This window comes from Agelaius tricolor, unplaced genomic scaffold (assembly GCF_023055355.1).
Source record: "Agelaius tricolor isolate 1412-34295 unplaced genomic scaffold, bAgeTri1.0.p SCAF_3, whole genome shotgun sequence".
Classification (NCBI taxonomy): Eukaryota; Metazoa; Chordata; class Aves; order Passeriformes; family Icteridae; genus Agelaius; species Agelaius tricolor.
Genome location: NW_027269263.1, coordinates 60231338 through 60257727, shown reverse-complemented (window position 1 = coordinate 60257727; position 26390 = coordinate 60231338). Strand labels below are relative to the sequence as shown.

The window sequence follows — 26390 nt, the reverse complement described above, 5'->3', positions numbered from 1 at the left end:
TTTCAGGCTGGCACTGGATTCCTGAGTTTCAGATTCAAAAAAAAAGGCAAAACTTCAAAACCTGACTTCTAGCCCTACTTAATTTTACAGGAAAACTGTTATTTGATGCCACCTTTTCTCAAAACCGGGCTCCAGTTCAAGTTTACTTGTAAATCCTGAAAAGCTTGCGGGTTGATCTTGAGCTGTTTATCACAGAATGCCACAGCCCTTGTCAAGCTCCATTTTCCAGCCCTGGCTGCTCCTCCTCACCTCAACCAGCTTGTTTGGAGCTCACCTGTGTCTTTCTCCTCCATGCTGGAGCCCCATATAGACAACTTCTCTCTTTCATCCCCGAGTTTCAGTGAGCTCCACAGGCACTCACACTGCTCACAGCAGGATTAACTTGTAGAGGGTCTTGTTATATAGTTGTAAATAGCACAGTAGATTGCAAGCTTTGAATACGTCTTTATTAAATCACAGCAGTATTTCCTCTACAATCTTTTTCACTTTTCAGCTGTTTTCAGTGTATTAGGACTGATTCATCCAGATCTTACAGTGCTAGGTGGGGTGTCAAGCAACCCATGAATTGCACAGTTCCATTGCTGGCCATGTGTTACTGTTGTTGGGACTATTTGCAGCTATAATTATTGCCCTAAGAAGCTCTATAAGCATCAGAAGTGAGGCTTACAGAAAATTGTACTAATGATGAAAGAAACATTCCTGTGTAGCCCTTCAGTTATCTACTTATTATTTTACATTATCACTCCCTGATCTTCTGGTCTCCTTTACATTATATTGAAATGGTACTTGTAAGGGTGGTCTTGCTTATTCTCACCTACCAAAACCATTTCCTCTGTGTGTTTGCACAATTACCTGCACCCTCTCTTTCCCACACCAACATATCAGTACTTTTCTGTGTGCCCACTCCAGTGGGTTATCCCCTGGGAGAACACCTCTTTCCCAGCTCAGTGCCCACAGCTTGCTCACAGGCCCGTGGGGGCAGCACTGCTGGGAATTTAACAGGAACTTTCCTGCTGAGAAGAGAATAAATGGGTATATGCTCGATCCTTCAGGTAGGGAAGGAGCAAGGTGGGGCATTCCCGTTTATTCTGGAGGGGTGTTGCCAGTGTTAATCCATTACTGTGCTGCCCACTGCAAAACTGTAGGTGTTTTGGGGTACAACTAACTGAAGAGCATCTGGTTCCTGGGAACTCAGCAGAGTTTAGGCACGAACTTGAGCCAAACTCCAGAGTCCTATCAAAGAGCAGAATCAGTGGTTTTGTTCAATTTTCATGCTCATAACTGAATTGATAACTTGATACTGATAATGCTACTCTTAGCGCGAGAGCCCAAATATGAGGAGCTTTATCTGAGTAAATTACTTTATCTAAGTAAATTTGTCATGGTCTTGTGCAACCTGTACTAGTTCACATCTCCAGCCCCCTTCCTCTGTGTGTTTCTCCAAGACTTTAATCCATTCCCTACCATCTTTCTATCCCAGATCCCCTCGCATTCTGTCTCACGTGAAGCAGAACTTTTGTGCCACAGGGCCATGACTGTGCTGGTACCCTTGACATCCCTGTGGGGAAGCAGAAATACTCAGCTGAGCAGTTACAGGTAAGTACCCAAAGAGGTGCCACTTCATGAGGCAAAACTGTCAGGGGCTATGGAGACCAACAAAAGCTGAGCTATAGATACTTCTCAGACTGTTTGAGTCTAAAGGCTGCAGAACCATTTTAGAAAATGCTATTTCAAACTTGCATCCAAACCCTGATGAATCCTACGTACCTATGGGTAGGTGGATAGGTGAAGACAACTGGGAGTTCTTCCCATGAGCTCTCCAGTGCCAGCTCCAATCCAGAGACAATGTAGATGAGTGACTGCATGCTTTACAGATTGCAACTGAAATATCGTGCTGGCTTTGAGCCCGGGCAATGTGAGCACTCAATTCTTCATTTGTGCATCTCAGTTTTGATCCCTTTGCCACCTTTAAAATAGAGATGAGCACTTTCCTGTTTTATAGAAATTGTTGTGGGTTAATACATTCAAGATGTGATCCTTAAATACGAAGGATGTAAAAGCAAAATGAATACTGGGTCTGCTCTTTCATTTTCACCTGTTGAACTAAGTAAATATATTAAAATATAAATATGTAATGACATAGAAAGAAAAAAAACCAAACAAAACCAACTCACAGATCAAAAAGAAAACCAGATTTGTCACTGAACTTTTAACTGCTTTAACACATAGGCTAAGAAATATGTCCCTGGATTACTTTCTACATTTATACCGAGAGCGTATAGTTGCCACAGAGACTGGTGCGCGTGAACAAACGAAAGGAGGGGAGAGGCAATGCGTCCTCTGGATTTCCAGAGGGATCTGAAATGAATAACCGGGTTAGCGATGCGGCGGGGCGGGGGTGAAGCCCGAGGACCCCCGGCCGTGCCCGGGGGCGGCTCCGCGGAGGCGCTCGGGGATGCTGCGGGCCCGGGACGCTGCCAAGCGCGGGGGCGGCGGCCGGGCGGGCTCGGCGGGGCTGAGCGGCGCTGCTCCAGCCGGCCGCGGGGAGGGAGAGCGGCATTTATACCTCCATCCATGAGATACCTATTTAAATCGCAGCCCCGACTGGTGGCACACGGGCCGTGTGCGGCGGCGGCTGCTGCTGCCGCCGAGAAGAGAGGAGGGGGCTGGAATTAAAATAAGGCACGAAGCGGTTTTAAAAATAGCGAGCGGGCCGCGCGGGGCGGGGCGGGGCGGCGGCAGCGCGGCCCCGGGGCGGCCCGGCCGGGAGTTCCTGGGAGCCTTGTATGGAGCGCGGCCGCCGCAGGGCCCGGCCCGCCCCCGCCGCTCGCCGAGACTTTCCCCGCTGCCGGCAGCGAGGGCAGGAGCCGGCAGCGATCCGCCCGTCTCCAACTCCATCGCCTGCCTCCCTCCCTCTTCTCCCAGGAGCCGCCACCCCGCCTGCCTCTCTCCTCCTCTTTCTGCTCTGCAATCAGTGGAATAAATCAGGGAAGGACGCGCGCACACACACGCAGAGTGGGATCTGTTACAAAAGTAGCGCTGATGGCGGCGGATCGGATGGAGCTGGAGCTGCTGCTGGAGTAGCAGAGAGTGGAGTATCTCTCGCTCGCTCTCTTTTCTCTGTTTCGCCTCTTCTCCCACTCCACCCACAGATCTCCATCGTTTCTCCTCCTCCCCACCCTCGGCCGCGCTCCCGCTTTTCCGCGCATCTCTGGGCTGCGCCTCCTGCGAGGGGGCGGGTGGGGGGAGCGGAGGAGGCTTTAAAGAACCACGGCCCCCCCCGCACCGCCACACACCATAATTGAATTTATTATTATTGCCGTCTCGCCGACTTGGGGAAGGGGGATCGATCTTCGATCAGGAAGATGGCTGCTGGCTGGCTGCTGGTCTTTAGCCTGACACTTTTCCAGTCCGTGGTGATGAACCACTCCTCGGAGGGACCCTTCCCCTCGGCCACCACGTAAGTCCCAGCGGGGTCCGGGGGTCCGGGGCGGGGGCACGGCCGGGGCGGGGGCGCTCCTCGGTGCCAGAGATAGCGACAATACAAAGGGAAATCAAGTTAGACCGGGCGGAAAGTGAAGATCGGGAAAGAAATTGTAGGTTTTCGGCAGCTTTTGCTTGGAAGAGTCAGGGTAGCTGAAGGTCCCGCCGGGTCGCCGGGAGGGGGAAGCTCCGGTGACGGCCGGCGGCGGGACTTTTGAGGTAAAGGCTTTTCCTCGGAATCCCGCTCCGGAGCGGCTCCCAGATCCACCCCGTCAGGTCATCCTTGTGGAGAAGAAAGTTTCGAGTTACACAGAGTCCGCCCCTTCCTCCCACAGAGGTTATTCCAGCCCTGGATGGAGTTTCAACACTGTTTATAAAAAACCCTGAAAACTTTGGCAATTCGATGAAAATGCCCACGGAGGGCGGATTTCGTTGCCTCTCCGCGGCCGGCATGGGGAGCGGGGCACGGCCGGGAGCTCCGAGCCCCGGCTCCCTCCTGCCTGGCCGGGCTCCGCGGGGTCCCGCCCGAGGGGCTTCCACACACTTAAAGCCACACAAAAGAAGTGTCTTCCTCAGCCCCGGCCTTGCAGATCGTCACTTCTCAGAAATATCTTCTCGGGAGCTGAAGGATGCTCGCGGTGCACGCAGCTCGGTGTCTTGCCTGGCCCTGAGATAGAAATCTTTAAAGCGCTGCAGAATTATTAGCATGAAAGTGTTGCCCAGAGCGGTGCAAAGATCAAATAATAATGATGCAATAAAAGAAAGGCAAAAGGAAGCCAATACGTATTGAAGATTCGCCTACAGATAGGAAAAAAAAAAATCCACGAGAAAGCACTATGTGATCGTGTTTTCTTTCTTTTTCGTCTCTCTCCCCTCATTATTTTTATATTCTTTTTGTTTGATTGGTTTTTTGAAGCACTTACCTTAGTCCCCGAATCTGGGTTAAAGCTGCCAGTAGGTAACTTTTAAGTGGATGACTCACTTTAATGCATTTTACATAAGAAAAACAGTGCTAATGGTAGTCTTTCCTTATTGTTTAACGCTGGGTAGAATTTATTGGTGTCGTTCATCCTGGGCAGAAGGATGCGTTGCAGTGATTACCAGCAATGCATTTTCACCAATTAGTACTGCTGGTAGCTTGTTATAATTGGATTCAGTTCTGAGTATCGGTTCCATTATGAAAGACTCCAAAGGGATGCTCGCACTGTTAAATGAAAGGAATACAAAGATATGATACTAAGATACACTTAGTATCTTCTAAGTTAAATAAATACAGTCTTCCATTGTAGGGAAAATTATATTTTAAAACATTTCCGTGGTGCAGTGTATAAAGATGTGCCATGTAGAAGCAAGTGTAGCAAAATACAAACAAACCCAGGGCTTTTTAATTCATTGTTTTCTTGTGTTTGAGCTCCCGTTTTTATGTTTTTTTGAGCTCTGATATTTACGGTTTCTCATTGAGCTGCTAAGGTTATCATACACAACTAATTAAAATTTATCTTCTATGTGGATTTTTCTGGGTTTAAAAGAGAAACAAAAATAGAACTCAGTGAAATTAAAAGAATATCATATAAAAAGAATATAATTTCAAATAGAAGTCCAGATTGCTTTTTAGCACAAGAATATGTGATATTCTTTTAAAACTGGTTTTGTCTCCCCATCTATTTTTGCTAATTTCCTTCCGAATTTACCTTTATTGACAGTCATGATAATATAAATTGACAACAGTGAAACATATGAAACATATAACTGTAACTATACCTATGATGAAGTAATTCAGAATATGTTAGTCATCAACATTTCCATGTTCTGCACAATCTACTTGCTGTTTGCTCTTTTTTTCTCATTGTTATTCCCCTGAAATATTGCAGAAATAATCTATAGAGACTGTGCATCCTTCACGGTACTGTTTCTCCTTTGAAATGGCATCAAAGTGCAAGCAAGGCTTAGTTTGTTTAGAAGGCAGCACACAACAGGTTGATGCAGGGAGAGCTGCTTAGCAAATGTAATGATGTAACAGGTGAAGGAGAAAACATTTTTCCTCTTCTTTTTTAAGGCTTGACAGCAGTGTTTCACTTCTTACTAAAAATTAAGAATGGGGAACAAAGAGAAGTGACGCAAATGCTCTTAATGTAAAAGATATTATATATTAAGAATATTAAAAATAGAAATTAAAAAAAAACATGGGAGAGGAGGATAAAGGAAAGAAAGGATATGAATAATTGAAGAACTGGAGGTTTGCTGATATTCTGTGCTTAGCTACTTGCTTTCCCCCCATTATTTTCAGTCTGTTTTTTCTCTTAGTGAAAAAGTTGGTCTGAGGGAGCAGGATTTCCTAGCTGTTGTGTGAAAAATGTGCATATTCAGGGCTGTAGAGTATATGGTTTCTTCTACAACTTATTATTGTACAATCACTTTTCCTTCAGTGATCTGTTTCTTCTGCATTAATAAATATTTTAACATGTGCTTTTACTAAAACATTCAGAAGTCACTATCACCAATATAATATTATAGAAATATGTAATATTCTTAGCAAGAAGTGCTGAAGGTTTATGCAATGCCTATGTGATAGAATCTCAGTAATTTGATTAATTTTAATTCTCAGATAAGGCAAAAAGGCCCTGATATGTTTACACAGCAAAATATAGAGAATTTCAGGTGCAGGTTTGCGTTGTATGAAATAGTAGCATTAATTTTTCATTGAAAATCTGAGCAGGCGGTATTGCATTCCTTGCTTCCAGTGTTGAAATATTTCACTGCAAATCCTGAAGACTGCCCTTTAATGAACTATTAAAGTATAGTAGTAATTGTGTCTTGATCTGAGCCATAAGGCTTAGCTGCTGATTGATGCATATTGCATTCCATTTAAATGTATCATAGCAGCTGTGTCATGTGTTAGGGATCTGTTTGTTGGTACAAGATACCATGGTCTTACTTTTAACACAGAACTCCAAGCCCTTTAATTACACCTGCAACACAGCAGATACTTAGATGAGAATATTGTATATAGTACTCCTGGCACTATAACCAGTACTGCTATCACAGTATGCAAAGCACTTCTTTTTTGTAGCCATATATATTTATATATTTATTATCTGTACAGACTTCAGAAAAAACATACTGTTAAATATACAAGGTTTGTATGTTGCCTGATAATGATAGCAGAGGACTCAGTTTATTTCTCTTCTTTTCTCTATACTGCATGAAGACAGATAGTCTTAAATTTAAGTATATCTTGTAATTCCTGAGTATCCTTTTGGCACAGCATGTGTTGATATTGTTACTGATAGTAAGTAATGTACTACATAAAGATACACATTCTCCTTTCTGATAATAAACCTGTTTGTACTGATTAAAAAAGAGAAAAAGCCCCTCAAACTAAGCATATTTTAATTTTATAAAGCTACAAATGAAGCCTTTCAAAATCAGTGGGACTGTTTCTGTAATTACTGCATCACTGTGGATGTCTTTATATCTTTTCTTTTTATCTCCCTCTACTTTTCCTCTGCCATTCCTTTTCTCTCTTTCCTTTATCTTTTAACGTGTTTTTTCCTTCTCAGTCATTTGTTCCGTATGTATGTATTACATTACATATTAAATTCAGGACAGATCTGCTGCTTACATAAATTGGTGTAAAACATTGGTGGATAAAGATAATATAAAGATAAAAATAGTATACATATGAACATATATCTATATGTCTGCAGACAGGACATTTTTAGAAAAGAAGCTATGTATGCCCGTTTTTTACTTGCATGAATCATCTTTACTGTTTTGGTGTCATTAGGACAACTCAGGGAAGTCTGTATGAGTCATATGAATTAAGGCTTGCACAACTGGGACATTCATATTTTTGGCTTCCTCACATGGACCTAACAAGTGTAGGTCCTGCTGAGAGTGTGGCTGGGCTTGGTCTCAGCATCATTTTCTGTGTGGCACCATTGACCAAAGGTAGATACATGACATTTATGATGTTTTCTTTTCATCTCTTTCTACTGTCAGTCTTGGGGATTTTGAGACCTCTCATATGCATAAAATCTCATTTATAGCTTATAGTCTGTGATAGAAGAATGCCAGTTTAGCTGCTGATTTTAATTAGAAAAGACTGCTGTATTAATGGATTATAAACTATCAGGCTCTTTCTCATTTGAAATTTGTTTGTTTTTTTTTTTTTCCTCAACCTACTTAAAAATATTCACTATTAGGAAAAAAATTAAGTACTGAAGTATACCTTCATATCAGTGAATTGGAAGGAGACCAAAAGATGTAATTTACTTAGAATCAGGGAAGTGCAATATCACCTCTTAGTGTTGTCTCAGCACATGTCTAAATGCTGAGCATTATGCAAGATGCTTAAACCCACTGATATTTTAAAGAATGTTGTTCCAATCCATTCTTCTAGTGGAAACATACTTAGAATACATGTGAAACAAACAGCTTGTTGATTGGTGGTGTTTATTTTGGTGTTTTGGTGGGATTTTTTTCATTGAGTGGTGGGGGTTTTTTTTATTTTATTTTTTTCATGTTCTTGTAAATATGGTGGTGATAAATGCAAATTATTTGGATTCACAAAGCATTTTTCTGTTTCACATATTTTATGATGTAAATTGTGACTGGGCAATTTCTTTGTTTGTTTCCCTCCTAGGTATTTATGCTGGAGCCTCAGAATGAACAAATTCTATAGATTTACATTTTATTAAGTATGAAAATTCAGCTGAAAGTATCAAAATAGATCCTAATAATGAAAGATGAAATTTCATTGAAATAAATCAGCATTATAGAAGTTCTTGCCATCTTTCATTTTGCAGTGATGCTATTTTCAGAACTGCATTGCTCATACCCTGCAAAATGATTTTATCCAAGAATTCAGCTGCTAGAAAGAGAGCTGGAGCTTGGCAGCACATTAGCCTGAAATGTATTCATTGTTAAATAGAAGGCCTGTTGTACAGATCTTAAAAATATTTATCTAGCAGAATACTTTAAACTGATGGAAGCACGGTCAAATTCTTACTGCTTCAATGTTTTGTAACAAAGAAAGAACTCAGACTCTGGTTGCCCACTGGTAACTGACATGGTTGTGCCTTGATCCTTTCTTGCCTTCTGCGAGAATCCTGTGCCCAAGGTAATGCTGTCTTCTAGACCAATATTTGACTTAAACCCCTGTGAGATAGGGATTGCAGTTTAGAAGCATTTTAGTAGAGAAAAATGACTCATTCTCTGTGTTGCTGACCATAGTAGAGGTAGAATTGAGCCCCAGACTGTTTTGTGCTTCTTTGCAGCAGTACCCGGGCTTTTGATCCCCTGTGCTCAAGCTTCATGTTGTGCTTAGAGTGCTCATAAGGACCTTTGTGACAAAAGGTGATATTTTTGCTGGCAGAGGTTTTTTTGCTAATGCCTGGTTAACAAATTTCCTTTAATAGAAGAAAAAAGTTACCAGAAAACAACCCGGGAATAAAATTAGTGGACCATAGCTACAGTTTGGTAAAGCCAGACGCCATAATTAATTTACATCTTTTACAGATGCTGAATCAGACTTCTTGATAGAAAGAATGACAGCAGTGTTCTGGTAAAAAAAACAAAACAAACAAACCCAGAGCTAGCACCTTGTAAATGCACAGAAAATAAGTACAAAACAATAACTGCATTTGTGCCCCCAGCCCTGGGCAGTGTCTGTGTGTTCTGTCTTCGATCGCTCTTGGCCCATTCCTGCATCAGCTTTCTCATTATCCCTACTGCTGCTGCAAGACAGGTATCAATGAATATTTAAATGATTTGCATTTGAGATTACAGTTCTGATTTATCTCTCTTGCAGAATCTATTCAAGAGCCTGATCCCACTCAAGTTTCCTCAAACACACGTAGGGCAATTCTCTGTTCTGTAGGATCAGAACAACAGCTGAGTTTTGCATCAGTTGTGCCATTGCCTACTTAGCAAATTGGTCATTGTTTTTAGGGGGAGTTATGATTCTTCTTTCCCTCCTGATTTCCACTAGTAAGGAGAAGTGGAGTGAATATTGTTTGCAGAAAATGATTTTTATGTTACAGAGTACCTTTTAATGCACACAGTAGTGCTGTGAAAATACATAGCACTGGTAGTGAAATTACTGTCAACTGCACTTCTACTTCAGTAATGGTCATGGGTTGTATATTCTCAATTTAGGGCCAGACTGTGCTGCTTGTACCCTGGAATAAAGAAGTCCCATTGATACTCTCAGAGAAATCTGTGCAAGAGTGAAGATTTTCAAAATACACTTCAGCACTTTTTAATAGCTAAAATTAATGGCATGTGCCTGCAGCTATTCAGCTCAGGAGGGATTTTTCTTTTCCTTCTCCACTGCTTTCCAAACTAATTTTTGACCTACTCTGCTTCTAAGCAAACTCAGTGTTTCACACTTTCCTTCCTTTCCTCCTTCCTTTCAGACTTAGTAAGTTTTCAGGGTGAAATGTAAAATAGACTGTCTTTTTCAGCCACCCTGTGACAAGAGATGGCTCACTGTTTGGGAATGTTACACTAATGATGGCAGGGAGAGGACCATGGCTTTTGCTTATGTCCATCCCTACAGCACCTTTCTCTGCATGCCAACAGCAAACTGATGACAAAGAGTGAATTTCTGTTCCTTGTATCATTTTTTCCTATTTATTTACAAAGTTTCTAACAAGTTTATGAAAATGATTGACATTATTTTGCATCAACAAATCAGCAAGCTTTTGCAGTTAATTACAGTAATTCAAAATCAGACTTTTTTTAATCTGAGGGAGGCCTGAAATAACCACAGAATGTGAATGTGAAGTTGTAGTATTGCTGACTATTGTAAAAAGTGATTTATTGGATTTTCACCCTCTTTAAATTACATACTCTATCTCATTGAGAGCTGAGTAGGGTAGGAACTCTAGTCTGATTTTGTAACAGATATTCTACATAGTGATTTAAGAATTTTTCTTTTTTGAAATTTCCTTTGTTTCTCCAGGACCATGAATGTTCATCCAGAAATGCATAAAGAAGATGATTTTTTGAAAAATGTGTCCTATTGATTATATGAACTAAGAATAATTTTTTCACAGCCTTTATTAGATGCATCCTGGAGGTGCATATTAGACTTTTCTCTGCATAAAATGCTTCAGCTGAAATCTGTGAGCAAAGTCTCTCAAACGTATTCATTATAATAAAATCTGATTCATTTTTAGCCTGATTTGAAAAGTAAGTAAGAACACAAAGGAGTTGCTGAGTCCACAGTCTAGTTTTTGTAGGAATCAGATGATAAATTATATGTGCATTATTTAAAAGAGAAAAAACTAGCCTTGATTCATCCAAACAATATTTGAACTGAAATGTTCCTATTTTCCCTGAGCATGTTCCCATTAGACTGGTCTCGAAGCTTGAAATGTTCCCCAGTGATATTTCTCCCACCTTTTACTTGGATTTTTATTACATTTTGATAGCATGGACTAAATATTCTTCCAGGTAGGCATAAAAATAAGGTTACAAAAGATCTGTGGCTAAGGGTGGTGGCAATACTAAAACCTAAATCAAGTCATGCCACTGTTCCAAATTGTCACGATTAATACCGTGCTGCATTTTTCTTTCTACACTAAGGTGGTCTCAAACAAACCAGTAAAAGGGAAGTTTTTTTCATTCTTGAAATGAGCAGAAATTTGCCACACTAGGTATATGTTGACTCTTGAATAGAAATTCCAACTTTTTTCATAGGGGGGAACTGAGTCATGGGAGCTGTTCTGTCAAAGATTATTAAAGTGAAACATTTTGCAGTCTGGAATGGATGAATTGTGTTATTAACACAATTCAGGAAGGAGAAAAGTAATGAAAAAGAGATGACAGGAAGTATGAATTACAAAATTAGGGTTCTTGTTATTCCTTCCCTGAGACTTACAGGTCACCCCTGCACATGTGGATCCAATGTCCCATGAAACCAGTCAAAATGTTGAGGGATAAGTACAGTGGTCCACTAAAAGGCAACTTTTAATTAATGATATTCTGATGTGGACTAGTGTTGAGGAAAATGGTTATTTTGTAAATGGCTAAATGAAGCCTCACAGTAATCATTTTGCCCAGTGTGGATTGGGGTAGTCTATTTAGTAGAAGTCTTGTGGATCCTAAATATAGCCCTATACTGGGAGGCAGTATAGGGAATTGAGGAATGCTTTGCCCTTAAAACTCTGGATTGTGAGTTTCATCCAGAAATGTGGTGGTTTCTCATGCAGATGTTAATGCAGAAGTTCCTTTTTTTTTTGCAGTATATGGCAGTTTTCTTGCAGTTGATTGAAGTAGAATAAAATATAATACATAATGTGCTATTCATTTATAAGTAGAGTAGTTTCAGCAGAACTTATTGAAAATCCATGTTTTCTGTTAGCCTCACTTGTAATTTTAATATTTTTACCTATGGGTGTAACAAGTTGTTTAGATTTTTTTCAAAGATGGGTCAAAGTGAAGAATGATCCATGTGAGGATGGAAACTAAGCATCTGTATTGAGCACTGTATTGAGCAGTGAACCTTCTTGTGCCCTCATCTTCTGTTGAAAGAATCCCTTGTTAGGTCAATTAGCTGGGTGTGTGTAGTTTGGTTAGCTGTGTGTGTGTTTCTTAATAAAGGAAGTAATTCTTGATCTGACACTTTTCTTAGAGATTAGTTCAGTGGCACCAATTTTGGAAAAAAAAAGACAAAAAAGAGGCAGTATCCATTAATTTATTTAATCACAAATATTCTTTTTTTTTTTTCTATGATGTACATCCTGAATTGTGTGTACCATGGCTGAGCTTTTTATCATTAAATGCCTCTCTTTAGTATTTTCTGCCTCGCTTTATTTGCCTTGCCTTATTTCTCCAATTTTGTACCTTAGATTTTGATATTAATTTCTCTCGGTAAAGTAGGAAACTTCAGTATCTTACCATTTAGTCAGGTGAGGGTTTATTGTCAAGATTAATTTGTTAGCTAATGCCTCTAAAGCCTTTTGTAGTTGAAAAGTGTTGTTAAGCTGTTAAGCCTAATTTATTAAGATGTGTGTTTGCTATATTCCCACTTTACCTCAAAAACTTGCATGGCCAATCCTTTCCTGGATGGATGATACCTCTGGTTTACCTGGTTCTCAAAGGGATTTTTTTTAATAGAATCTTTGTAGAAAAGTTACCATCATATCTGCTCCTTTTGGTAACTTGTGATCTGGAGATCTGGCAGAAGTTAATCCCCACGATCTGCGCTTCTTGGATGTACACAGATTGCAAAACATAAGCTTAACAGCATTTTTAGAAGCTAAGAGGAGTCAGCAGAAATCTCAGACAGCATGGTGAAGAGAAGCCAGCGTGTGACTCATGCCGGCACCGCACGCTCGGTGCGCTCCTTTGCCAGTCGTGCCAGTTCCTTCCCACTGTGGAGAGCGCTGGGAGCTGTGGATCCTGGGACCTTCTGCACTTTGTGCTGTGAATAGTTTGTAGTTTCAGCAGTGATAATAGTTAGATGCAGTACAACAATACAAGGGCTTGTGACTCGAGCTCGTTAAGCTGATCTGTTGCTTCTGTCGCAGCACAGGCTACTGATGGTTTTATTCCATTTCCAAAATGGAAATGGCACCCAAATTGTCATCCTGCTTGAATCAGTGTGTTTAATAGAATGTGTTTCTATAAGAAAGATGGTAAGAAAAGTATACATTTTTTTTTCTGTTTACAGACTAGTAGCAGTAAGATGATCATCAGTAATCACTAATTACCTGACAATCACCAAGACTCTTAAGATTTCAAGCAGGAGTACCATGGATTTCAATGCAATTATCTTTCTATTGCTACTGGCTGTAGCAAACAAGTGTAGTTCTCACCATTTTTTTATTTACCAAACTACTTTTGTTGCCTTAGCTTCTTCTTGATTAGATTTTTTTATCTGTTGTTAACATATTTTAGATTATGTGGTAGGCATATGAGCTGGAGGGAATCACTAATATGTGCAGGAGCATATCTTAAGGAAATTTCACTGTAATATACACACAGGGAACAGGTTTGTGGTAATTGAAGGCAGAATCTGGTCTCTTTTGACTGATTAGAAATACATGAGGGATCTGTGCATGTCTAAGAATATGTCTAGGATATACTCTAAATGCCTTTGGAAATGGTTGGGTACCCAATTTCATCCTTCTTTCCACCAGTGTAATTTCAGCATAATGAGTATCAGTCCTGTATCATTTAAATCCTGAGTGCAAGGATGAATCCACATAAAATAATTTCTGATTAAACACATACAGGTTTCATTGCAACAGAATGAGTCATCACTGTCAAGGCCTGATTGTGGAAATTACATAAAATAAAATGTAATACATGGTTTTATTAGGCTTTGCAGAGGGGAATAGTAAGATATCCCAAGGAAACCATGTGTGTTATCAGATGTGGTCATTTGTCTTCCTTTTAAATGATAAGCTCTGACACCCCTTCATTTTCTGTGCCCCACTGAGCAAGAGTCCACGTGAAAAAGAAGTTCTTAATGTGCTGGAAGGCACTGAAAAATGTTACCCCAGATTAGGAAGAAACATGATTTTATTAAATAAAAATGTGGAATTGTAAGGAAGAAATACTTTCCTTTTCAAAGTACTGCAATGTCTAATAATGTAGGTTTGCTTTTCAAAGTACTGCAATGTCTAATAATGTAGGTTTGCTTTAAGTGGCTTTCTGTGGAGGGATAGAATGTAAGAAAATAAAGATGTTGCAGAAGGCAGTCTCACACCTGAGGAGCTGCAGCTGTACTGATCACCAAAGATTAGGAACAGGCCTGCCCTTAGTAGGGCACAGCTGTGTCCAATAAGAAGACAAGTGCTACAAAAGAGTGGGGTAGCTGGGTGAAAAGAGTTGGAGTTTGTTGGCTGCTTTGCGAAGAAGAAGGAGTCAGTGCTGTGAGGAGCTGCCCATGAGAAATCACTGAGAAGATATGGAAGATTTACAATAAGAGGACAACAGCTTTCACAAATGTATTTTTTGTAAATTTTTTTTTTTAGGTTTTGTTTTTTTTTCTTCTAAAGCAATTAGTTCTAGAGCTTAATTTGGAATAGTAGGAATGATAGAAGTAATTTAATTTAACCCCTCATTATGCACAATCGAGTAATTCCTTCATCTTTGGGTATGAAGTTGTGAGTTTTTGGATAATTAGAATTAAAATCAGCAAGAAACGTACAGACAAACTTTATATTTCTTTCCAATGAAGCTGGCTTTACTCTGAAAAATGATACTGATGCTTTATGGGGACATGAGGTGAAATTCTGCTGTGATAGCTGCTTTGCTATTAGGAGCACTTGGCAGCATCTTAACTTCTGTATATATTCCTTGTATAGACACACCCTCTCAAAATCAGGATTAAAAGCACCCATCACTTCCTTGCACGGCTGGTGAGAGTTTTGCTTAACAAATGACCATAAAGAATATTGTAGTGGATGGAATGATAATTTGCTTGCAGGTGTTTTGCTGATAGCATTTCTTCCCTTTCATAAGTCCATTTATTGATAGAATAAAGTACCTTTATGGCCTGCAAGGTAGTCTTGGACAAACATGCTCAGTTATTCTTGTAGGTATCCATGGTTCCACAAACACTTTGTGTATTCGTTAATGATGCTTTCAGCATTGCAAATACAGGTTAAACATTGATGATTGAATATTTTGTTCCACACATCTCATTAACTGGGGCTCTATCTCTTTTTAGTGTATAGTGTTCTACTCAACAATTGTCCCATTACTCTCTGTGGGAATAATGTGCTTATAGAATAAAATGATGTTTAATATTTTTAAAAAATCCTTTAGAAAAACTCTTTTAAAAGTTTAAAGTTATCTGGTTTTAAAGCTTAAACACTTGAAAGCTAGGAATAGCAAGTTAAGAAACTGCCTTAAGCCTAAATTGTTTTTCTTATAATATCTTCATTGTGATTCTGTCTAGAGTTACAAAACCAACTGTATTTTTTCTTCTGGGAACACCTTTCATTGAGAATATTATTCAAAATGCAACCCCACTGTAAGACTGGTGGATTTTGAGGATAACTTTGGTAAAGGTGCAAAGGACATACCTTGTCTTTTGAAATGTAAAACTAGTAATAGTTGCCACTACATGGAGAGAGTGTAGGAGCATCTGCCTTTGGGAATTTAAAGTAAACTATTGGCCAAAGCTATTCTCTGAACTTAAAAGCTGTAATAGAGATATCCTATTCAAAGAGGTATTTTGAGATCTTTGGATTTTTTTGTATTGCTAGGGCCTTCTTTGACTGCTGAAAGAGAGTGCTGGTTGCTGCCATGTTTTTTATGATGTGTGACTTCAGTAATTGGTACAGACTCTCACTGGGCAGGAATTACTTTCTAGCTGGAATTTTTTTCTGAAAATTAGCAAACAGGAAGTGTCAGCAAGATACCAGAGAAATACTTGCTGTTCTGGTTACCTACATAGCAGAAAAAAACCCAAACATCTCCTGTGTCTGTTATATTTTAATTGTGCAGTGATTTTTTTGAGCAACCATACCCAAATTTAACCAATTTCAGTATTTCACATGTTAGATTTCTTGTGTACCACATCCAGGTTTTCTACACTGGTACTAAGGGATGTGTGTTTGGATAGAACTTACTCAAGGCTTTCTTAATGGCCAAAAAATTCACCTGCAAACCAGAATCATCTGCAATATCGCTCAAAGGCTGCTTAAAATAAAGCAATTATTCATTACTTATAAGGAAACCTTCCTACAGTGTCTGCAAAGTAATAGATTAAACCATTTTTTTCTTAATAGAAACCCCTCCAAAAAGTAAAGATAAAAACCCCACAAAACTTGGAGTATTTTAGACGTGTTTTACTCCAAAGTTCTTAAGCAAATATTTGTCACGCAATTCTGGGCTGCATGAGGTACACAGTTTTGTTTGTTGCTGTGAAATCGAGTTTCTAATTCAACAGTAATTTAGATAGATTCAGTTTGTGGTTTGTTACTATGTGATTTGACACAGACACACACTCTCCATGCAACGTTTCTTTCACCTGGGAAAATTGGATAATGAACTAATGAAGGTTTTCTTGGCTGATAATGCTGCCTGTTTTCAGAGCGTAGCAATTACACAATCTTTCTAGCACTCAATGTCTATCTAAACAAAATCAATATAAAAATAAGGGCCATTTGCAGTGAAGTATCATTATTTTACATTGTTTGGGTAGCTCTCTGAGAGTCTGAAATGATGTTGAAATGATACAGTAAATAAAAAAAAAAATCTCAGGAACTTTAAAGCCAGCAATCTAAAGACCACCTGATTTTTTTCTCTCAGCTCAAGTAATTCACCACTGCTTGTTTGCCTCTGTACAAATGTAATACTTAGCATTGCTGCTGACCTTTTCTTTTTAGAAGAAAAGCTCAATTCTATGCATCTCGAATCAAAACTTGATTTGAATTTACACAGTTACAGAGTTGTAAATTGGGCTGGATTAAAGCTTCCAAACTGTTTATTTACAGTAATACCACAGTTTTGAGGTCTGTTTATTTTTTATTCTTGCCTAGTTTTCTCCTTCATCAGTGAATTCTTCAAAGGGCCATGGAGAATTGCTTGTGCAATTGTTTGCAATATGCTGTGTAAGTGCTGTTACATTTTTTACTGTTACATACGAAAGCAGAATAAAGGGCTGAATTCTTACTGCTATTAAAATTATGAAGGTATATTCAGGCTATCAGCTACTTCATAGACTTTAGCCTCCAAGTTAAGGTAAGGAAAATTCAGATTAAATATACGAAATGCCTTGCCATTACAATTAAGTATCTTGTTGATCCATTCTCTAAAAGCTGTCGTGGTGCTTCTGAAATGTTAAGCTTCTAAATTTGTACTGAAGAGAAATCTGAAAGAGCAAAAGCTCTCTTCTGTATTACTTAAGAGCTGGACAGTACTTTTTCCATTTCCCAACTTTTTTATTTTCAACTGGTGTATTTTTAAAAACGAAGAAACTAAAAACCTTTTAATTTTCAAGTTCATTTAAAGGGTTTAAGTATGGAATGGTGTCATAATATGAGATGAAATAAAATACTTCTACTGTTGTCTTTCAGATTTTTTGATTAAGTACTGAATTAGCTACTTGATCTGAAGAAAATATTACTAAATGATGCTGATAAAACATTCCCTTGAAACATTTCAGGTCAGTTTGGACAGGGCTCTGTGCAACTTATTCTACTTAAAGATGTCCCTGCCCGTTCCAGGGAGTTGGGTTAGATGACCTTAGAAGTTCCTTCTGACCCAGGCTATTCTATTATTCTATATTTTTATTTTTTACATTATTTCTGAATTCTTCTTTTAGTAGAAGATTTGTGGATTATTTTAAAGGCTTCTATGGATGTTATCTTTGTTGCCATTTTACTCCAGAGAAGCATGGTGGTGTTGCTAGCTTTCACTTTTGTCTTAGGTAGTACCTGATGTTACTAGCTTCCACTTTTATCTTAGGTGATACCTTTTAATGATATTAAACTTGACCTTTTCCATTCTCATGCCATGGAACAAAATAATGTTAAAGCTCCATGGGAATGGTCTGGACTCCCTGTTTTCCAAGTGGTGGTAAAAAATACCAAAAACTCATAGAAATTATGTACAGAATATAATCTGTTGCATAATTTTTTATATCTTTGGTGCATTTCTGGATATGCTGTCTAAAATGGCTGAATCTGTTCTGTATGATTCAGTTTGACATGAATGAAGTGTGTCAGGCTAGGTGATTGAGATTTCCTATGCACACATCTCAAACAGCAGCACTGCACACACCGTGTATGTGTCTCTGTTCTTATTAACACAATGCTTGAAACCTCCAAACAAAACAAACAGTCCCTGTATCACTACAGATTCTCTGTGTGAGAAACTTATGAGAATGAGGCAGAGATCCTTAGACAGAAGGTTTTTCAGGGGAACAGCATCCCTAGTAATGATAAAGCAATATATTTTATGTCTCCTGAGGGTTTTCCCTGATAATACCTGTAGGGGAATAAATAATGGCAGGGGTAATGTTATCTGTGCTAATTTGTGTGCACCTCCAACATTATGCAAGGCAGCCAAATCCTTCTATCATTGTTTTTCTCCTCTGTGTTTATTACAGTTATCAATATAGAAGAGACATGGCTTAGTGCCCAGGAGAATGGTATAATGTCTGTCATAGATGACTCCATTAGAGACAGGTAGGACAGAGCAGTAGTTTGCCCAGTATTTACTACACTGCTCTTAGTGCTTTGTGAATGCACACTGCCACCCTTTAGGACTTCATAAAACTTCACTGATCTCTCTTGTAGAGTGGTTATGCTGCAGTTGTTTTTGCATGTGAATGTTTCTGAGCAGTCAGGCTGTGCAACAGATAGGAAGAAAATATTTGTAGGACTGGGCACAGATAATTTTTTAAAGGAGCTACCTTACTTTATACACTACATCTAGTATGGACCCATTTTGTCTTCAGCCTGTGATCAGTGCAAGTGATGTAAATTTCTGTGTCTCAGTTTCAATGAAGTGTTGATAACTGTTCAGGCTCACATCCTAAATATGAGTACACTGAGATCCATTGCTTTGGGTGGGAGTAGCATGTGATATGTTGTAATTGTGGGTACCTGTTCTGCTGTGGTTCTCTGTGCTGGCAGTGGTACTGAGACTATGCAGCAGTATCATACTTGCCCATTATGAAATATGGGATAACCAGTGGAATATTCTTAACTGCGGAATTAAAAAAGATTAAATATTAATTTGCATGACCTGCAAGGAAAAAAGCAAAAAGCACAAAGAAAAGTTTTTCAAAAATATAAAATGTACTTCAAACCTACATTTATCAAGTCCTTTTGTAAGCAGCTAGTGACTGTGTGACCTTAGGTGTATGGCATGGGTATCTCTGCTTCTCCTAATTGCTCTGCACCACATATCATTGCCACTCTGCACCATGCCAGGCACCATGACCTGCCCTTGCTCTGAATTCTGTTTTACCCCAAGTATTGAGTCATTTAATCCTCTGTCTTTTAAACTTTAAGGAAAATGCATGGATGTAGAGGGTAGAATTGATGTTGGTACCAGCAAAACCATATTTTTTACCCTATACAGTTTGAAATTATTCCTTTGATGTGACATTAAGGTACACAGAACTGCTGTAGGTGTGTGTGTGGATCATACACAGATTTCCTCTGTGAGCCCTTAGCTCTTTATTGAGCTGAATGCAAGTTCATTATCTTCCATGTGTTTTCGTATTCATTTGCCTCTTGCCTCTGTGTAACTGAAGTTATTACCTACATAAAAATTATTTAAGTACACTTAGCAGATAAGTGTAACTACTGAATAGTGGTTAAAACCACCACTAGTGGTAGGCAAATAATTAGGGCTACTTATGAGAGTATTCAGAGATATTTCTGAAATTGCTTTCTATGCTCTGTGTCAAAACTGAAACATCCACATTTAGAAGTATTTAACATTTTTCATGAGGACTGAGCATTTTCTTACACTCATACACCCACATCATTAATTTTTAACAAATAAATATGGATTTCATCTGCTATTGATGGGAAAAAAAGGCTTTTTCATTTATTTTCTGAGAAAATAATAGTTACTGAAGTTTAAATTAAGCTTGGCCAGCAATAGATATAGTTGACTGAACACTGGGGAATACTTAAAGGCCATTTGGCTTCCTTTTTCCAAAAAAGAATGCAAGCTGAATCAGATATTTTTTAAAAGATTACCTGGATTGCTGTTGGTCAGGGAAGGTGGAGTCACATTTGGTTTCTTTGTTTAGGAATTGCCATGTAGCATTTAGAAAGGGATATGTGTGTAAAAATAGCATGATTTTCTCTACTTCCCAGCCATGCTATTTCTTTATCCCCAATCTGTATAAACCCAAATATTTCTGTTTACTGGGAGATCAAAAATTTGAAAGGAATGGTGCATCTCAGGTGGGAGGAAGGTAGCATCAAAGCATTGGAAGTAAGTTGCTGCTACAGCTGGAAGGATGCTCTTCCATTTGAAATGCAGTACTGTTACTCTGTTAAAGAAAGGGATCTGGAGCCTTTGCAATAGGATTGCTTTATTAATTGGTTGTGTAGTGTTATTCAAAGAAACCTTGGTTTTTCTTCTGTTAGTTCATGTATGTACCTATGATTGATCAATTTAGAAGGAAGTGCAGTCAGATCAGCTGAGGAGGAGCATCCTGGGTTCAGGCAGTGCCAATAAAGCTGGAAAGCCCATTTCCAGTGACATTGCAGAGCACGGGGATGGATACTTGCTGGAGCTCACTTTGGAATGCAAATGTTGTGCAAAGGCTTCAGGCTTTTGGCTAAGGAGCAGCAGGGAAGGGGATCCACCTGAGGAGCCCAGGTTTGACACAGTTGGATTGCATCCAGCTTGGAGTATCACTGCCTTCCTGTAGGAGCTGGAGTTGCTGATAGCTAATGAGGGCTGTACCCTTTCAGAGTGCTTGCTGACAGCATGTCACAGAGCAGGGCTGTAATATAAATAACAAGATTTTTCTCTGTTTTCTCTATTGCTCTTTGTTTCTTATATTTTTAGCTGCTTGCTGCAAGAGATGGGTCTCTGGATTGCTTGCTCTGGTGCACACACTTTCTCTGGCTGTCTCTCTCTGTCTCTTGACAGGTGTAAGGAGGATCCTAAATATAGAAGCCACCCGTCAGTTGGCTTCAGCAATCAGCAAGCACTGATTTAGTATTTCTCTTAACCAGCTAAGCTCCAGGAAGGTGTTTCTTTTAAACATTTACCAATTTGTTCCACTGCAAGCTTTCTTTAAAATTATTAAAAAACTTGATTATCCTACAACATGGAGAATACAATTGGCAGTCACTTTCAGAAATGATGGTTGTCAAGAATGGCTCTTGCAAGGAAAGGAGAAAAAAAATTGCTTTTTAAAGAACTCCTTTGTTTTAGCAGTTTAGTTAATGGTGCAGAACCTCATTGGGAAAACCACTGAGACTAGGTGTAAGTACAGCCTCCAATTTTGAGATGAACACACTTTCAGACATAAGTAGCTGTACACTTTGCTATGAATTTTTCCTTATGAGAAGAAACTTTAATGTAAATGTACTGATTAGCTGGGATTTACTTTGCTATGTACAGAAATTAGGCATGTGGTGAGAAATGGAGTTGTTCTAGCACTGAATATTTATAGTGCTCACTAAAAGTATTTTTAACACAGAGTTAGAAAGTATTTTTAACACAAAGAGATATTTTCCTTTATGTTAACTTCTTTATCCTGTGGCTGAGGTCAGAACAAAAATACTAATTCTGAGAAGTCAACTGGCCAAATTTAATATATTACTACTGCAAAAAGTTCTAAGTAGAATATTTGGGGGAAAAAAAGAGCTGCAACACAGCATTAAATACAATTTAAACATTTTCTGTTAGTTTGTGGGCAGGCATCTCAAATTCTTTCTCTTCCTTGTGACCAGTTGCTATTAATATTCATAGAAATTGTTCACAGCCTACAGAGGAGATACTAATTCAGTATCTAATTGTGACAACTGAGTTGCATGTGATGAAGACCCTTTTTGATACTGATTTTGTATTTTTTATGATTGTGATACACTTCTATTATTTAATACAGTTTTAATATTCTAGTTTGCTAAACATGGACACAAGAGAAGTCAGTGCCTTCATGTAGCTCAGAAAGGCAGTAGTACTTTTTGTGGTAGTTGTAGTGGTTACATGTGGTCTGTCTGGTTGTGAAAAATTCTGTAGCAAAATATAGCATGTGTTATGCTTATGTAAGGTTTTATTTTTGGCAACTAGTGCTCCCTATACCCAGCCATGAGAAACAACCTGTTTCTCTATTTCTTTTTTTACTGTTCTATAAATTGGTATGGTTTATTGGAAGTTTCTGCCATGTCTGGGACATCTGCTTTGCTGCTTGATTCAAACCCCAGAAAGAACTAAGGGGGTTGCTGGTTTAAATAGCAGGACTGGCCTTGAGAAAATGAAAAATGGTTTAAGATAGAGCATGTTTCCAATAAAAGAATGCTTTTTCAGATTTGGCACAAGGGATTCTGGGATAAGTCTAACTCTCTTAATGCAGAGAGTCTCAAGCTTTATCCAAAGTGCATCCAATGCACCTCCTGGGTGGAAGCTGTTTTACATTTCACAGATCAGAATTTGAACCCATTGAAGCCTGGTAGTTTTGCTTATGAGCTTTAGGTTTTGCATTTGAGAAAAACTGATTATTCTTCAGTGTGAACTCAGGTAATCTGTGGCTGCTCATAGGAGCAAACCAGAGCAGCCACAAGCTGCTCATGCAGCTCCCAGAGCTGCTGCAGTTCTAGCTGTAACCAGCAGTTACATGTGAAGGCAAACATGTCTTTGCTGTGGTGTGAGCCACCAGGTTGGAAGGCAGAACTGCTTCTATAAAAATCCTGGTGCATCTAATACCCAGAAGTTTAATCTCTCCTCAGTCTTCCAAATTTATTTTTCACTTTAGCACCATATTTTTTTAGTTAGAAGTTTATTCTCTCTTTAGTCCTCCAAATTTATTTTCACTGTAGGATGATGGGTTTTTTTTAGCTTGCTAGAGACCTGGCTAGATTCTTTCTGCCTTTGGCACATCATTTAATGAATACAGTGAGAGGAACTCTTCTGCTGAATTTTATTTTACCAGCCTGGTGTTTACTAGACAGAAAAGGTGGTAGTCTCCTCTCATGAGCATTGTCACAACATACAGAAGTATATTTTGGCTGTATGTCTACATGGGTCTTCTTTGCCCCTTATCCAGGGCAGAATCCACATATTCTGCTTTCACCTTTGTGTTTTCATACTCTAGATACATTTTATAAATAAAATAACAAATTTAATGGAATGATTTTTCCGTTGTCCCCCAAGAACATTAAACCAGGTCCACATCAGAATTACGTGAAAATATTTCCATTTTGTACTGTATATCATAAAAAGCAAAAAAATAATGCTTGCTCAGAAAAACTCATACTAAAACAGATCCTAGCAAAAGATAAGGAAAAAAACCAAAACAAACCATTTACTTTGTATGAGTTAGAAAAGTTTTTTTTATTAGAAAGACAATTTCCTATCTACCTCTGTCTATTACCTAGCTAGCTACCTATCTTTTGGAATTTCTATCCATATATCTATTTACTGGGATGAAGCTGGGGATAAGAAACAGTGCCTATAACTGGATTAAGGTTCTAAGAGGGTTACAAAGAGGATGTAAGGGTACTTTGTGAGCAGAATGACTAAGATTGTTGATAAAAATAGACCAACTGGTCATGTTACATGCTTGGTAATATTGGGCTTGAAGTGCAAATACCTGGAACAAAAAGAATCACTGGCATTCTGTGGCATTAGGTAGGGATGGTTTGCAGTGCCAATAGTGACACAAATATGTTTGTGGAAATTAAGAGAGGAGGAACTCTAGAAGCAGAGTGGATAATCTGTCATGCTGAGCTCGTTTCTGAAGTGACACTCACTTCTGTATGTACATTTTGGCTAGAAGGAAGTTTTTCCCTCCCCTTTCTATGCTGGTCATTAGAACCTGTCCAGAGCAGTCAGGGGGATTATGCACAAGCCTCAGGCTTTTTCAGACAGCAGAGTTAAAGATTGGAGGTATAAATTTTGACAAAAGCACAGTCAGTTATGATTTTCCCACAGAGAGAAGGAGCCCTTCACTGTTTTCAAAACAGACTTGTGACTAACAGCTAGCTGGATAAATAATGGAGATCTTGTATCTTATGTGATACATAAGAATTATCCTCCCAAGCTACGTGGCAGTTCCTTAGGCAAACAAAGTGTTTGTTTTTTAAAAGGCTGGATCATTTTTAAAAGGTTTTCCCTATTCTCATTTAATAGTTCTTGTATTACTAGAATTTATATTTAAGCAATTTCACACCTTCAGACTGGGGGAATATCAAGTATTTTATTTGTTAGCATGAAAGTAATATATGTCCTCAATGCTGAGCCACTACTTTTAAAGGTAATGGTGAAAAAAATCATCCTCTTGTGAGGTGCTGTTCCCATACTTCTAGTGCAGCAGTGCTTTGGGTATTTATCCCATGAAATAGAATTCTTCATGGCAAGAGTTCCATGGAAGAGGCCAAATCCAGTGCTGCCAAAGTAAAAGGTTCAGAAAACAGATGGGCTGGATGGTGGTTTTAAGAAGCAAGGGAGAGCTGTGATCCTCATGTCTGAGTGCAAACCTACGCTGTGGCAATTACACAGAATCATTTTTTCTATAATTTCTAGCTTAGGATTTTAGGCTCTCAGAGCCTGTAGGTCAGACATATGCCTCCAGTTATCCTTTCCTTCAGGAAAAATAGAGTTTTTTAAAACTCATGTTTCTAAAAGTTTTTCTTTGTGTTGAAGATTGAGACTAGTTTATCCGTTAGGACCATAACTCTTTGGTGAAAAAACCTCCCCCAGGTCTCTTCTGACACCTCCCTTTGTTCTTTTTTCTAAAGTTATCATTCATACACAGAACTTTTTCCATTCCAAGATAAAACTCAGATTCCTCTCCTAAGAAAGTGAAAGAGTTGGTACTCCAAGAAAACAGGTCTTTCAAACTGAAATTGTAAACCCTATTAATGAGAAAGCAGCAAACAATATATGTATTATATATATGTGTGTGTGTGTGCATATAATGTAATTATGTGTGCTTTTCAAAAACAATTTATAGATCCAGGATCTTGAGTATTTAACTGCAAATTTATTTAGGACATTTATCTGAGTCCAATGACAGTGATGTACATGGGCACAGCATTTTCCAGGAGTTGTTGCTCAGAGGGCAGGATCTACCCAAGTGTCCCTGAGTGTGGCAGAGAGTGGCTGGCTACAGCTGTACCTGTGTGTCAGGAGTGTGGAAGGCACAGGTTGCAAAAGGCAGAGCAAGCCTGGTGTAGGTTCACAGCTTTCTCCTGTGAGTTTACATTGATTCAGGCCAGGACATCTCAAATGCACTTTGCTCTCCCCAGCAGAACTTTACAGGAAGAGCCACCCTCTCTGTTTTTCAGGGAAGACTTAACTAGCAATGCAGGCATCAGTTTTAATTGACACCTGTGTGCCTCTGTCCTGGGGAAACGAATCAGTGTGTGATGCTAGACTGAGGTGTCCATGTCAGCACAGCTGTAAACCCATCAGCTAACAGACACAAATGCAGAACAACTGAAACACACACACATATAAACCTTTTGGGCCCTGCTTCCATCAGGGAAAGGAAGTCAAGAACCACACAGAAAAGTACTCTTTGTCCTGAATAGCCACTCACCTTAAACCATTGATAGCCTTTATGCTTATTGTCTTGTTTGCAAACTTCTCTGGCCACAACATCCCATTTCCAGTTCCAGAATTAATCCCTTGGTGGCTGAAGCACAGGAGTGGCAAATCCTCTAGAAGCTTGATCTTCTTAAGAGAAGGGTGCATGTGCCAGAGTTGTGTCTCAGAGTGCTTAGTGGGGCACTTACAGAGACTCCTACCTGGGGCTCATCTAAACAAATACAGTTTTATTACATGCCTTGTAACTCTAGGGATAGGGGGGGGAGGATTAAAGGGACACTTGGTAGGAGAGCTGCCACCTGGCAGTGCAACAGCTTGAGCATCCCAAGTTTGCAATGAGTCTTTCTAAGAAGATATTTGTAGTATCTTACAAATCAATTGTGCTCAAACTAATCTTGGATTGTTTGATTAAGGAATTTAATCTAGATTTCTGAAATCGATGAGAATATAAGTAACATCTGTAATTCAACTTAAGAATTCATATTAAGTCAGATTCTTAAGTCTAATCACACAGCAGAACAAATGCTTCTTATATGTCTTTTGTGGAAGATTTATTTGTCCATACATCATGATGTTACAGCAGGAAACAGGCAGTAAATGTATTTCTGCCAGGCTCACAGGCCATGTGAGGACTGCCTGGGAGCGCAGCCCTGGCACTCCAGAACTGTGTAGCTCTCAAAGGATAG

At 39.1% G+C, this 26390-nt stretch overlaps 1 protein-coding gene across 3 annotated transcripts in view; it reads left to right on the top strand.

The window, feature by feature from the left end:
* Window positions 1–2850: 2850 nt before the first annotated feature.
* The window catches only part of CACNA2D1 (calcium voltage-gated channel auxiliary subunit alpha2delta 1), a 367656-nt gene continuing 344116 nt past the window's right edge, over window positions 2851–26390 (top strand). For 2 of the 3 annotated variants that reach the window (XM_071424021.1, XM_071424020.1), the window contains exon 1: window positions 2851–3460. In XM_071424021.1, coding sequence (XP_071280122.1) covers window positions 3366–3460 — 95 coding nt within the window. In that variant the 5' untranslated portion in view covers window positions 2851–3365. The remainder of the gene's footprint in view (window positions 3461–26390) is intronic. The other variant, XM_071424022.1, reaches the window with a different exon arrangement.